The 13,271-nt window shown below is 60.0% G+C and overlaps 1 protein-coding gene across 3 annotated transcripts in view; it reads right to left on the bottom strand.

Annotated features, from left to right (window-relative positions):
* Nucleotides 1-2,872: 2,872 nt before the first annotated feature.
* The window catches only part of LETM1 (leucine zipper and EF-hand containing transmembrane protein 1), a 34,612-nt gene continuing 24,213 nt past the window's right edge, over nt 2,873-13,271 (bottom strand). Inside the window, exons 8-15 of one of the 3 annotated variants that reach the window (XM_033105669.1) lie at nt 12,211-12,342; nt 11,767-11,916; nt 11,082-11,216; nt 8,308-8,442; nt 7,075-7,265; nt 6,242-6,380; nt 5,161-5,352; nt 2,873-5,069 (exon numbers count right to left, since the gene is read on the bottom strand). In XM_033105669.1, coding sequence (XP_032961560.1) covers nt 5,203-5,352; nt 6,242-6,380; nt 7,075-7,265; nt 8,308-8,442; nt 11,082-11,216; nt 11,767-11,916; nt 12,211-12,342 — 1,032 coding nt within the window. In that variant the 3' untranslated portion in view covers nt 2,873-5,069; nt 5,161-5,202. Of the gene's footprint in view, nt 5,353-6,241; nt 6,381-7,074; nt 7,266-8,307; nt 8,443-11,081; nt 11,217-11,766; nt 11,917-12,210; nt 12,343-13,271 lie in introns of all 3 variants that reach the window. The other 2 variants (XM_033105668.1, XM_033105670.1) reach the window with 2 other exon arrangements.

Here is a 13,271-nt window from a genome sequence, read left to right as displayed (position 1 = left end):
GACACCTACAGGTGGTTCTGAGGCTCCCCCTTCTCACCCCAGCCCTTGCATCTGCTTACCCTGTCAGCTGGGCAGGGGGAGGTTTCTAGGTGGGTCCCTCAGGGAGCCACATGGCGGTGACGCCTTCAGCTGGCACCCTGCTTCAACCAGACTTCAGGAGAGTGCTGTCTGAACCAGGCGAGCTCCACCAGTGCCCCTTGCACTCCCCCATTCCTGTTACTTTGGGCAGATACTGCATGCCGACCTTGGGGCACTGAGGACCCAGTGACGGTACCGGGCCCCTTCTCTAGAATTCACAACCTGAGGGAGTGGGAAGACAGAACCGGGCAGGAGGTGACACAGCAGAGCAGCCACATGGCCGTGGTGGGTAGGAAGGCTTCCAGGAGGCAGCGGCAGTGCCCAGGCCAAGTGGGGAGACTACGGGGGTTCAGGGACAGGTAGCCAGGCGGATTTCCACACATCCCGAACCCAGCGCTGCGCATGGCTGGCCAGCCCCCCTGGACTCACCCCTGCCTTGCAAACTGGCCCCCCTCCTTCCTGTCCTTCCTCACCTCTGGCCACCTTGAGGAACTCATCAGGTAACCAGCCACTCTGGCTCTGAGGAGCTCACTCCCCCTTTTGCTGTGTAAACTCACCTTCCAGGTGAGGGGCGTGTCTGGGGCCTGTAACAGGTGAGGTGTTGCTCAACACTTTGAGCCCACTCAGGGAAGCGCTTTCGCCCCGTGCCCCAAGCTCTCGACCCCCACCCCATCCAGCCTGCTAGAGCTCTGGGGACGCGGCGACTGCGGGAGAGGGCGAGGGAGGCCAACGAAGGCCTGAGCCTGGAGGGACAGCGTGGCGGGCAGGCGGAGTGCGGGCCGGGGGCGCCCTCTAGCGTCGGCCGGGCTGCCTCTCCGCTGCGCCCCGTCTCCCGCCCCGCCGCCTGGGCCCCCAGGTGCGTGCGCACGCGGAACACAGCTGGGTCTGGTAGCTGGAGGCGGGGGCGGCGGAGCGGCCTCTAGGGACGCCGGACGGAGACGTCGGCTGGGCGCTGGCCGGGTCGATCCGGACAGGCGCAGGCTGGCAGGTTGGGGCGCCGGACAGACAGTCACGAGCCGCTCGGTCCTCAGCCTCCCCGCCCCTCACCTGCCTGGCTCCACCTCCTCCCGCGGCCCCGCCCCCCGCCTGCAGACTCCACCTCCAGGCCTGTCCTCGCGCCCCTCGGTGCCTTCGCCGCCTGGGATGGCTCACCCCACCTGCCCCGCTAGGATGGACACCAACTCCACGCCCTCGTCCAGCTGGGTGTGTGAATACACTCGGACGCCAGTGCCCAGGTCTCGGCCCCAGGGTCTTCAGGGGGCGTCACCGCACGTGAAACGCGCGCTTCCCGCCCGAGTGGAACGTCCTCAATCTCCCCACAGCGGTTGCCGGATGTTTTAAATCGGGACCCCATCTAGCTGCCTCTCCTTAGCGTCTAGTCTGGAAGAGCCCCTGCCCTTCCTCCCTCTGCTGGTAGCTCTGAGGGGGACAGCTGTGTCCTGTGGGGCTGCCCAGACTTTCCTGGCTGGGCGTCTGGGGCGGCAAGCTGCCCGGGGGTGGGGGTGGGGCAGTGCTGGGCACGAGCCCGTCGCCGTCACCCAGCGCCCCGCCCCAGACCAGGGCACCAGGGGCGCTGCGGGGCAGGGGGGTGCAGCCCAGCGTTTTTGCCGTCCGTCAGCTGTAATTCTCCACGGAGAGCTTCTGACGGCCTATCGTCTCCCGAGAAGACAGCGGAGTACCCAACTCTTTCACTCACCTGTTTTCAGTGGGACATCGGTGTGATGACCTCCACGTGCGGGGCGACTAGCTTTTCTCTCCCTGAGCAGCACTGCAGGTGCCTGGGTTTTGTTCACAATCAGCATTTGGCTGTTTCGATATTCGTTCTGCCCCTTCAGGCTGGCTGCTGTGTGCCCTGGACCTCAGCCCCCACCCAGCAGGTGAACCCTGCCCCACCAGAGTCAGCCTCCCCGGAGCCCTGGGGCCTTTATGTGGCCTTCTGAACGCGGATTCACATGGCCTCATGTCTCGGGGCGGCCGCTGCAGACCCCTAGCTGCCCGCAGGTTCACACAGCACCTGTCCCCGGCCACCAACTCCCAGGGCCCGGCCTGAGGACAGACCCATAGTAGACATATGGTCCACATGAAGGATCTGGGTGCCTGCTGGGACACCACAGCGGGGTTGGGTGGACACCTCAGGTCCCGGGGCCAGGCAGGGGAAGGCAAGGGCTAAGGCCTCACCTGCACCCTCAACACCTGTGGAGAGAAGGGGACAGTAACCAAGGCCAGTCTCAGCGCGAGACGGGACACGGGAGAGCAGCCCTCAGGCAGTGTCAGGACTCAGTAAGAATGAAAGGCCACACGACCACTTGAGGAGCCCGGTGCCAACGCAGGGATGAGGCCACCTGAGCCAGGCTGGACATCCTGAGCCAGGCTGGGATAGGGCGGTCTGTCCACTGAGGGCCTGGGAGGATGTGGACACCACTTGGTGCCTGTCCTGCTGCTGGGATCCCGCGCTTCCCTGCCCACCTTCCAGGCCAGGCCTCAGCTCTCCCGCAGGAAGGCCACCCCTTCAGAGCCCAGGCATGCAAGCTGGGGGAGAGGTGGGCTGGCCACCTCAGGCCGCAGAGGCCACCGCCCGTGGGCAGCACTGTCCCTGCCCCCAGGGGCCGTTTTCCAGAACAGACCTGTGCTCTCCTGGGTGATTCCCTCGGCCAGGGTCCTAGCACTGCCCGCCCAGGGACTGGCTTCCCCTGGGATCCCCGGCCCAAGGCATACACTGAGGGCCGCGCTGGGGAGAGCCTGGTTAGGCAGTGGCCACCTCACCTGAACAAATAATTCATTGCATGGCGACAGGTCATCAAGATAGCGCTTTATTAAACCTCCTTACATCAAACTGCGTGTCTAGTCACCAGCACACAGATCAGGCTGGGTACACAGTGTGACAGGGGATGAGGAGGGCAGTGTCACAGAACAAGAGGACTCCTGAGGCCAGGGAGTGACCTCCGGAAGGTGAGGGTCCCCGACTCTGGCCTCACGCAGCACATCCAGACCCACGGCCCACTCACCAAGCCCATCTGCTGCAAGGCCAGACCCAGACCCTGGGCCATACCGCTGTCACAAAGGTAGACTCTCAGACAATCGTGACATTTTCGACCTTGGCTTGGCCAAGGTGGAAATCTGACTTTAAGCTGTTACAGGAACATTAATTTGATATTTCAATAAAAACATTATTTCTAAAAAAGGTGGTTACACGTGTAAACCCAGGACAGAGAGACTCGGGGGAGCTGGCTCTCGGACCCTTGGAGGACGTGTGGAAACAGCCAGCACTGCACAGGGTCCAGGAGGTGCCGCCCCGCTGGTGCCACCCCAGGGCCCCACAGTGAGCACTACTGGCTGGAGGTCATTCTTCAAAAATTACAAGGTGCCTTCATTTTTAAAAGTCTGGATTTTCATACTCCATCCAAAACAACTCTGGAAGCCCTGTGCCAATTTCCGGAATCTCTACTGAAAAACTGGGCGTATAGGTGGAGCGCATGAGGGGACACGTGCTAAGGTTTCCCGGTTCATTTTCAGGCGGGCACAAAGAGGGCACTCCTGATGGCACGGGCGGTCCAAGCACAATTGCCTGTCCAACACCTTGTCACACGAGCCTCATTTCTGGGCCCATCACTTATCACACCTGCACCTGGACCCTGGCTTCAGCTGCAACAGTAAAAGTGAAGACAAATGAAGGGAGGAGCCCATAGCAGACAGTTGCCCACATCACAAACACTAAAGGTGCCCGCTGGCAGCTGGTGCCATGTGCATGCACAAAGCCCCAGCAGCACTGGGCTGGTGGCGTCCCCATGTGGCAGACGACTGGAAGGGCAATTCCAGAGCAGGAGGGCAGCTGCGTTCTGCAGTGACAGCAGCGCTGGGCAGGCACGGCACCCGGCAAAGGCAGCGAGGGTGAGGGCAGGGCTGAGCCGTGCACCCCGAATGGGCCCAGCGCACCGCTCCCCAGAAGGACGGACACCGTTGCGGGCACAGGGGCAGAGCTCATAAGCAAGCTGTCTACAGCTGCAAATCCGGCCACAGAAATATGTACGACAGCTCGTGAGTACCCAGGAAGCATCTAGAGGCTACTGCTCAAGTAACAACCCAACTGTTACTGAGCAGAGGTTTAACCTCAGAGCACAAAATCCTATTCCTGTTTTGTCAAGTTTCTTCCTCAACAGCTGAGCAAGTTTCAAGTAATTCAGCAGCTCTCATTTCCGAGCCCCGGCTAATCTGGCCCCTTTTTCCTACGTCTTCCATTCCTATGTTTGGAATCTCCTAAAAGAATGTTCTTGTGGGTCAGACAGAGCAGAGGCCCCAGGCGGCCAGGTGCCTACGCTTCTGCAAGCCCCGTGGGGCACCCCCCACAGCACCGGGAACAGTCAGCTGCCTGCTCATGCTGGAGGAGCTGGGCCGAAAGGGTCGCGGGCATGTGGACATGCCAGTCCCGGGCCCCTCCAACCACCCACAGGGCAATGAAGTGGAGACAATCCAGATTAGGAAACGTTCTAAAAGCCACAACAGCACAATGAATCACTCAGACATGAAGTGCTTCATCTGCGAGGGCTTCCCTCATCTCTCACGCTGTACTTGACACTGCTGGCACTCGCCAGTCAGGCAGACTGGCAGGTGAAACTACCGGTAACTGCTTAAAGGTGAAAATCAAAGGGAGATCAACAGAGCTGATACACAGAGAACAGGAAATGTGCGTGAGACACTGATTTTGCAGGGGTTTGGCGCCATCAACGGACGTTTCCTCCGTGGTTACTGATGGGAGAGACAATGAGCACGGCCGCTCCTAATGACACGCCTTCAGGAAGCTGCGTCGGCAGACTCTGTCTTCTCTAGGGCTGAGGGGGCCATGCTGGGCGTCCAGGCGGCCGGTCCTCTCCTCCCGGGGCACCAGCAGGGCGTGGGCCCGAGCCCACCTGTGAGCCAGGGGGCCGCTGCGGCAGCCACGGTGCGAACGCAGACACATTCCCTGGAGGGGCTCGGGCCTTCCAGACTGATTGGATCTTCATGGAATGGTGAAAATTAAAAATTACTTGATTATGGAAGTTTCTGATTTATTCCAGACAAAATACTACGTTTGTCAGTAAGAATCACCTCAGAGCAATCACTGCCGCGGCTGGAGGCGGTGGCGGGCAGCTAACCCTTCACCTCGGCAGCCTCCTTCTCCTTGGCCTTCTCCTTCTTCTCCTTCTCCTCCACCTTCTCCTCTTTCTCCAGTGTTGCCACAATCTCGGCCACCTGGCTGGTGGAGATATGTACGTCTTCTTTGTCCACCAGCTCGATCACCTACATACACGGGAAAGGGACAAGGAACTCGGGACCAGTCTCCTGGGCCACCAGGCTGAGACCGCCACTGGCACTCGCATGCTACACTGTCCAGCCGGGGGTCCCCCTGGGGTCCTCACTGCCCTGCTCCTCAGCGTACCAGAACCCTCCACCCCAGGGGGCCAATAGGCCCCAAAGCCCCAGTCCAGGTTCCAAGCTACCAGAGGCCTGGACTGCAGGAAGGACTGTGACAGAAGGTGGCCGACAGCACAGCAAGGCTGTAAGCCACATCCTTGGGAAGCCAGTGGCGGCCCTGGACAGAGGCCCCCAGGTAGAGGGCAGGGCGTGGACGTCCGAGCTGCTGTCCACACCGAGGGGCCCCTGGGAAGGCACAGGTGACACTGGCTCGGCCCTACCAGCCTATGCTGCTGGCGAGGTGACGACGCTCGGTGAGTACCTCACTTCCCACTGAACGGAATGAAGCAGACAGTCTGGTGAGTGTGTGAAAACCCACTAGCCAGCTTCCCGATGGGAGCCACCAGAACCACCTGTGAGGCACGCCCTTCGCAGACTAGCACACTCCCATCCCAAGCCCCCTGGCACCAGGGGCCCGAGTGGTGCCTTCAGGGTCACCTCAGGCGGCCCCCAAGCCCGGCTCTGAGGACAGCAGGACACACCTCAACCCTGGGGGTCTGCACACCCCAGCCACCTCACCACCAGACCCAGCCAAGGCCCCCCGTGTCCTGTCATAAAACAGGTGACCTGTTCCAAAGGGACATTCTCACTACACTGCGCTTCATTTGTGTGCAGAGTGAGGGTCGAGACTAGGCCACGGGGCCTCACGGGTGGAGGCGTCTGCAAAAAAGTGCCTGGGTGAGCCGGCCAACCCTGACGGGGCCACATCACCCACCTTCACAAGGTCGTCAATGTTGATCTTGCCGTCCTTATTCTCATCCAGTGCTGCAGCCAGGCTGACGAGCTTGTTTTCTGGAATGTGCTTGATTTGCTTCATGGCATTGATGAGCTCAGTGACGCTGATGACAGTCTCCCTGGGGGGACAGCCTGCATGTGGCATGGCTGGCCTGCACCGCCAGGTCAGCCCCGCCCTCAGGCCTCCCTCAGCCCCTCCCCTGGGGACACAGGAGGCAACGGTTCTGGGTCCTGGATCCCGTGTGTGCAGCCCCAGCCAGCCCTGTAGCTGCCCGTGCTCACTGGGCGGTGTTCCTCAAGGTTGGCGGCACGCGGTCAGCATGAGACCACGGGGCACAGCAGGAGATGCCACGCTCGTCTGGGGGTGAAGGGCCTGCCCCCAGGGGCACCGAGTGTCAGTCACTACCTACCACCTGGTGGGTGATTTCATTCACCCCACAGCTGCCGCCGCCCTCCCCCCAGGATCTGGGACACATCAGTGCAGAGGTGGCCCGGCCCACCATGGGGTTCATTACGGAGGGCCTGTGTGTTGGGGTTCAAGAAGAGGGAGGAGGCGAGAGGCATCCTAACGATGAGGAAAGTGGAGCTGAGTATGGCCGAGGTCAGAGGGCACATGGCTTCTGGGGGGATGGCTGTGAGCCACGTACACTCTGGAATGGCAGCGAGCCAGCTGCCTGGGGAGAGATGTGGCTGAGGGCAGACAGCATGGCAGTGCGTATGGGGCGAGGGACTCAGAGCTGGCAGGAAAACACAAGGGGGGAGCTGGGCACCGCAGCCGAGCGCTGCACCTGAGTCAGAAAGGCACGCACTCACCCCGCGGGCGAGCCCGGGGCGGCCGGGCCCAGCCTGCCAGCCTGCTGGTCGGCCTCCAGCTGCGTGAGCAGCCCGTCTATCTGGCTGATCATTTGCTGCACCCTCTTGGTCAGCCTCTTGCTGGCTTTAGATTCTTCCACGTCCATTTCTTTGCCAGTCTTTGAAAGTTCCTTCTTGATCTCTTGCAAGTCCTAATGAAATTATTTAGTTGTAAAAACACTGTCTTCAAAGCAAACCTGACTGTGAAGCTTGCTGTAATTAAATTATTCCAAACCAGTGTCCTGAGCATGAAACGCCCCAGGCTGTCCCCCCGTGCAGTGCATTAGTCTCCAGCACACAAATGTGCTCATTTTTGCAAATTCTAACGTTTTGTGGCAAAGGACACGGAATCTGTTCTGAACTCTAACCTTCTTCATGTTTTGTTTAAAATAAATGAATGGATGACAGAATCAAGCAATGGTGTCTCCTTAAATTCCAAGCTAGCTGTTCCCCAGAAGCGAAACTCCCAGTGAGGGTGGGCGGGGCAGGGATGAGGAAAAGGCCGAGAGCATCTGATAAACCCGACTCTGACAGGACCCACAGAGCAAGAGGCTTGCCAGAAGTTAAGTTTAGAAAATGGCAAATTATTTTTACCAGTCTCAAAATTAGTCATCTTTTCCCAACAGAGCTGTGAAAACACAGTTCTTCTAAATCAGATTAGGGAGTAATATTTATAATCCGAAGACATGTTTTCCTTAAAAAAAAAAAATTAAAAAATCACTAACTAAAAGAAGTCTCTTTCGGGGAATCATAAATGAAAACAAGGTGTCACTTATCAAGTGACCAGATTATTCACCTGATACCTTCACGTGTTAAGAAACTAAAAAAGACAGATGTTCGTCATCTGCAGGGTGACAGGCCAGCTTCCAGGAGAAAGTGACCCAATACGACAGCTGCAGGGAGTTAAAGAAGCAACTGACTAAGAAGGCTGTTTTCTCTCAAATGGCCCCTGGCTGGCTTATTCCATACTTGATGGAGGTGCACTGGCACCACAGGCCTGACGACGGCCAACCCACCGTCTTTGCAGTCATGGTCTCAGGAGCAAGCCTCACACTGCCCCGGGGGCCACCCCCCACACCCCGGGGCACCTGCACCCATGTCCCCAGGGCGGCTGTACACCATGCTACCCACACCCCACGCCCCCGGGCACCTGCACCCCACACCATCCCAGGGCACCCGCACCCCACACCCCACCTCGCTGTACTCCTGCACGTCCCCTTTCAGCAGCTCCAGCTCCTCCTTCTCTTTCGTCAGGGATGACTTCTGCTCCTTCAGTTTTGAACAAGCATCACTGAGCATGTCAATCTCCTCCTTGGTTATTTCCTCCTCCTGGGAAGAAACCACGACACCTGATGGGAAATCACCTGCACAGGTTGCGTTCAGTGTACGCAGTGGGGTCTCCGCTCCGCGAGGCCAACAGCGCATGTGGACACCATCCTGTCTTCTCTGAAGGAGTGCGCCCGTGGATGTGTCATCTGACACATGGACACGCGTGAGACAGCTGTCACCTCGACGCCTCGTCGTGCCACGTGTCCCTCCCTCCCACCGACCTGCCTTCCCTCGCGAGACTAGTTTGTGTTGCTGGAACTGTACGCACACACACATAGCATCTGCCTGACCCCTGACCCCGACCCCCTGTCCACTACACGCTGAGTACCACCTCACTGAGTGCACAGGCTGACCTCCTCACCACTACCTTGGCTCTTTTAGGTCCTTTGAATTTCCATGTACATTTCAAAATAACGTCGTGAATTTCAACAGAGAGGCTGCTGGGACCTTGAGCGTCCCGGTCTAAGGGCAGCTGAGGACAGCCCCCACCCACAGTGCACACGTCTCTCCACTGATTCAGCTCTGGCTGACCTCAGCACCATTTACAGCGCTCAGTGCACAGGTCCTGCACGTCTAGCTCAGATCTATCCCCTACAGCTTCCTTGTTTCGACACTACTGTAAATGGTACGCTGTTAAAATGCCCAATTCCTGTTCACACACCTGCAACGCAGGGAAGCACGGCGGATTTCTAGGTGTCCACACCACTGCAAACAGTCCACTCACTCCTTCCTGACCTGCACGGTTCTGGGTCCCTAACCTGCTGAGAGCGGGAGGCCGCGCCAGCGTGTCCCCGTGCCTACACCCTTAACCCCGCTCTGCTGACTTTTCTCATCAGAAACAGATGCTGGGTTCTGTCAAGTGCTTTTCCCACACCCGCTGAGATGGTCTCACACAGGCTTTTTTCTCCCGAGTTTGTTAATACAGTCATTACACTGACTGATGTTTTTATTCCCTTGAAAAGCCCCAGGAAGTCATGCTATCATCATCCTGTTCTAACTGCATTTGATTTGCCAAAAGTCTGGGCAAAGCTCTCACCCCTGTGCTCACGAGGCCCTGCTGATTTCTGTGCCTACCTGGCTTTGCATGAGGGAGTCCCCAGCTCAGAAGCTGGGACAGTCCCTGCTCTCGGGCTTTCTGCCCAGAGTGCAGCACTGCAAGGGTGTCTTCTGTGCGGGGGGCCACCAGTAACTTGGAAACGTGGGAAGCCATGGCGCCTGGGCTGCTCTGTGGGAACCTTTTCAGCTACAAACCCAATGTCCTTACTGGAGCAAGCCACTCAGGCTCTGGGCCAGTACTGAGACAGGCCCACAGGCACGAGGCCGCCTCCTCTTCCACTCTCTGGTGCCTTTTCAATGCACCCTAGCTCTTCACTCCCATTTTCCATAGGTGTTTCTTGCTGACCAATTTGTGGCATCCTTAGTTCGTAAGTTCTGCTAGTTCTTAATGTCCTTTCACATCTGAGTCTTGAACCCACTGGAAATGGAAGACGGCCAACCACCTGGCACTACTTACTGACAGGTGCCCCTTCTCCCAGAACGCCCTCCGTGGGCCCCACCAGTCTCCACCTACTCAGCTGTCCTACCCCAGCCCCACACTACTTTAAATATGACCCTGTGTCTCAATCCCCGATCCTTCTCAGGTCACCCTAGAAGTCCAGCTTGGCCAGGCTGCCGGGAGCCCCTTCCTCCTGGCCTCAATGCACCAGTAATGCCATATGTTCACTTCCATCTGTCCCCTGGGCTGTCTCAGGAGTGGCATGGCCTCCCGATGGGCCTCACGGCCATCAGTGGAGTGAAACAAAGGCCCACTAGGCTTATCCCAAGCCACGCCGGGGCCCAAAAGCCACCCCACAAGGCTGGTAGCGCCACACCTCACCCACTGCCCCACCCTTCCTGACACACTGCTTCTGTGGGCCACAGCCCACCTCTGGCATAAGCCCCCGTCTGGGTGCTTTCTCTCTTCCGTGAACAGTGTGGACCCTCGCAGGGTAAGGACCTGGAGCAGGCGGGCATCCCGGTCGTCCCAGGCCCCTGCCGTGTGGCTTTCCCTTCTGCCTCCACTCCACACCTGCCCCTGCCAAAGCCACTGACACCAACAGGCTGCCCATCAGGGGTCAACCCTCAGGCCATCCACCTGGCCCTCAGCACACCCTCCTCTGGACACACACCGTCCACTGAGGTGCCCACACACTCGCCTCATGGGCAGCCCTGCCATGATGGTGCTCAGAGTCCCGACGTAAATGTGGCTGCCCGGGTCTCTCCCACTCCTGCTGCCCAGTGGACGTGGACATCTGGCTGGTAGACACCTCCTCCCCCAATGTGTCCCACACGCTCTGCACCAGGCCCACTGGGAGTTCCAGATAGAAGGCGTGATCCCCAGGGAGCGGCTAGCCCAGGATAGCGAGGCCACTGGAGACAAGCATCCCCACATCACAGGACAGGGGTGTGGAGGGCGCCTGAGCCAGGGCGACTGGGAAGGGAACAGAGGCCTCTGTGGGGGAGCCACACCCGCGTCCCCTCCCGCTGTGTCACCTCCCCTTTCCAGGCGCGCAGGCCCGAGGCCGGCCCCTGTCACCCTCCTCACCCCTCCTGCTCAGCTTGGAGCTGCGTCCCTCCTGGGAGTCTCAGGTGTCAGGTACCTTCACGCCCTCCAGGATGGGGGCCGTGTCCTTCAGGGTCTCTGATGGCAGGATCACGTCGGCCACTTCCGGCTGCAGCTCCGCCGTCGGCTGCCCAGGGGTAGCTTCTGCCACCACTTCCGGCTGCACTTCCTTCTGGAACGTACGATGGCCGCGGCTCACCACCCCACGTCACACCAGAGCCCCCGAGGCATCAACACCAGCACACACGTGCCACTGGCCAGAGGGCAGTGTGAACAAGCCTGCTGGGTGCCGGTCGCGGTATGTAAAAGCCCACCCAGAGGCAGCAGTGACCCGCCTTCTGCAGGTCTCCCTGCAGGACTCCCCAGTGGGGGTGCTCCGAGGACCTGGTGCAGCCACACTGCTCATGCAGCTGTGCCCCGAAGTTCACCAGGTCACCCGCGGCCCCTACAAATCCCAGCATCTCATTTTCCTGAGGGCTGAATGCAGCTACTCTGTGACTCCGGGAAGGAACACCTTGTGGGCACAAGTGCCAGGAGCGGGAGCACCCCACAGCCTTGACGGGGTCGAAGCTGCCCCCCTGTGCGGACTGGCCCCTGGACCAAGGAGACCTGGCCAGCTCACGCGCCGGCCCCCAGCATGCCCACACCCGGAACGTTCCAGGAGGAAGGAAGGTGGAGCGGCACAGCCCCAGGCGCCGGCCTCAGGCCCCAGAGCCACCTACCGCGGCTGCGGCCTCCGAGCGCTCCTGCAGCTGCTTCTCGCGAAGCTCCTGCCGGATGGCCGCCTCCTCCTGCAGCGTGGCCTCCAGCTTCGCCTTGTTGTCCACCTGCTCACCCTCCACCTCGGCCACCTTCACCTGCGCCTCCTTCGCCTGCAGGGGAGACGCCTGTGAGCAGCTGGCGCACAGCCCCGCAGCCCCTGCCCACGGCCCACTGTCATCACCAGTGGGGCTGCCACAGGCAACGGGCGCACCGCTGGGACCCAACCAGACAGGGCACCCGAGGGTCACCTTGCGCTTGGACCACACGCGTCCTCGCTATTCAGAGAAAGGGCAGACGTGAGGGAATGGAGGGCTGGGGGTGGGCCCAGGTGCCCGTGGCCGGGGATGTGTGCTTCCGCGGGCCCTCCCCCCAGGAGCGAGGGGTCTCCGGCGGGCAGCACGCACCACAATCTCCGGGAGGGTCTGCAGCGTGGACTTGAGCTGGTCGGCGGGCGACAGGGTGTCTGGCAGGTACATGGCCCGGGACAGGATAAGTAGTGATGTCGGGATCTCCTGGTGCAGGTGCAGCTCCAGCCACTAGAATGGGGGTTCAAGACCCAGACTCACACGCAGCCTATACCACCCACACCTGGGACCTGGGCGAGGGCTGCTGGTCTGGTTGGGGAACGGGTGGAGGGGCAGACTGGGCTGGAGTCGCTGGGACACATTCTCCAGCTCTATCAGGTCCATTTACTGCTGCGTTTCATGACTCAATCTCACCCGAGCCGCCGAAAGACGTAGAATCGGCACCCCGGATGCCAGGCTTCAGGGCGCGGGAACCTGGGAGGGATGGCCAGGTTCCCTGCTAGCAAAGCTCTTCACTTAAAAATGGCACAGAACTCTGAAGGTGCTGTTCAGGAACTCATTCCACAGTCAAGGTTTTACACACCTACTGTGGGTCAGGCACTGTTTCAGGCTATTTTAGTGTTGAAAGACAGTGTTCAAACTGACCAAAAAGACCCTGACAACATCTGGGCACAGGACAAAGGACGAGATGAGAAGGAACTGTAAGAATAGGGACAAAATGCCAAATACGGGTGAAATAATCAGAGAAAAACCCAGAGCACTTGAACCCCGACAATCTTGGGGGCACTGGCCCACAATCAGCCACCCCGAGTCTGCTCCAGGATGTGGGGAACCACCAGGCACTCGGGCACACGCAGGGCCACTGGTACCGCAGAGCAGGACCTGCTGGGGAACCACGGCACAGCAGGCCGCGCTGTGTGGGGGGCAGAGCCGCATGTGAGCTGGAGGACGCCAGCAGCAGCGGCGTCGGTGGGGACGGCTGGCCCTGCACACCGTATGCCTTCTGGTGTGAGGCTGGATCACGGGGCAGGCTGCCCTGCCTCGCCGCGGCCTGACTATTCCCACTGCTGCTGCCGGGCCGTCACAGCTGTCTGCCTGCGGTGCTGGAGGGACAGGGTGCAGTGGTCCTGAGCGCACAGCAGGGCGGGATGGCCTGGCTC

The sequence above is a fragment of the Rhinolophus ferrumequinum genome, chromosome 5 (genome assembly GCF_004115265.2).
Source record: "Rhinolophus ferrumequinum isolate MPI-CBG mRhiFer1 chromosome 5, mRhiFer1_v1.p, whole genome shotgun sequence".
NCBI lineage: Eukaryota > Metazoa > Chordata > Mammalia > Chiroptera > Rhinolophidae > Rhinolophus > Rhinolophus ferrumequinum.
The sequence above is the reverse complement of the archived record's forward strand: the minus strand, read 5'-3'. Positions and strand labels throughout refer to the sequence as shown.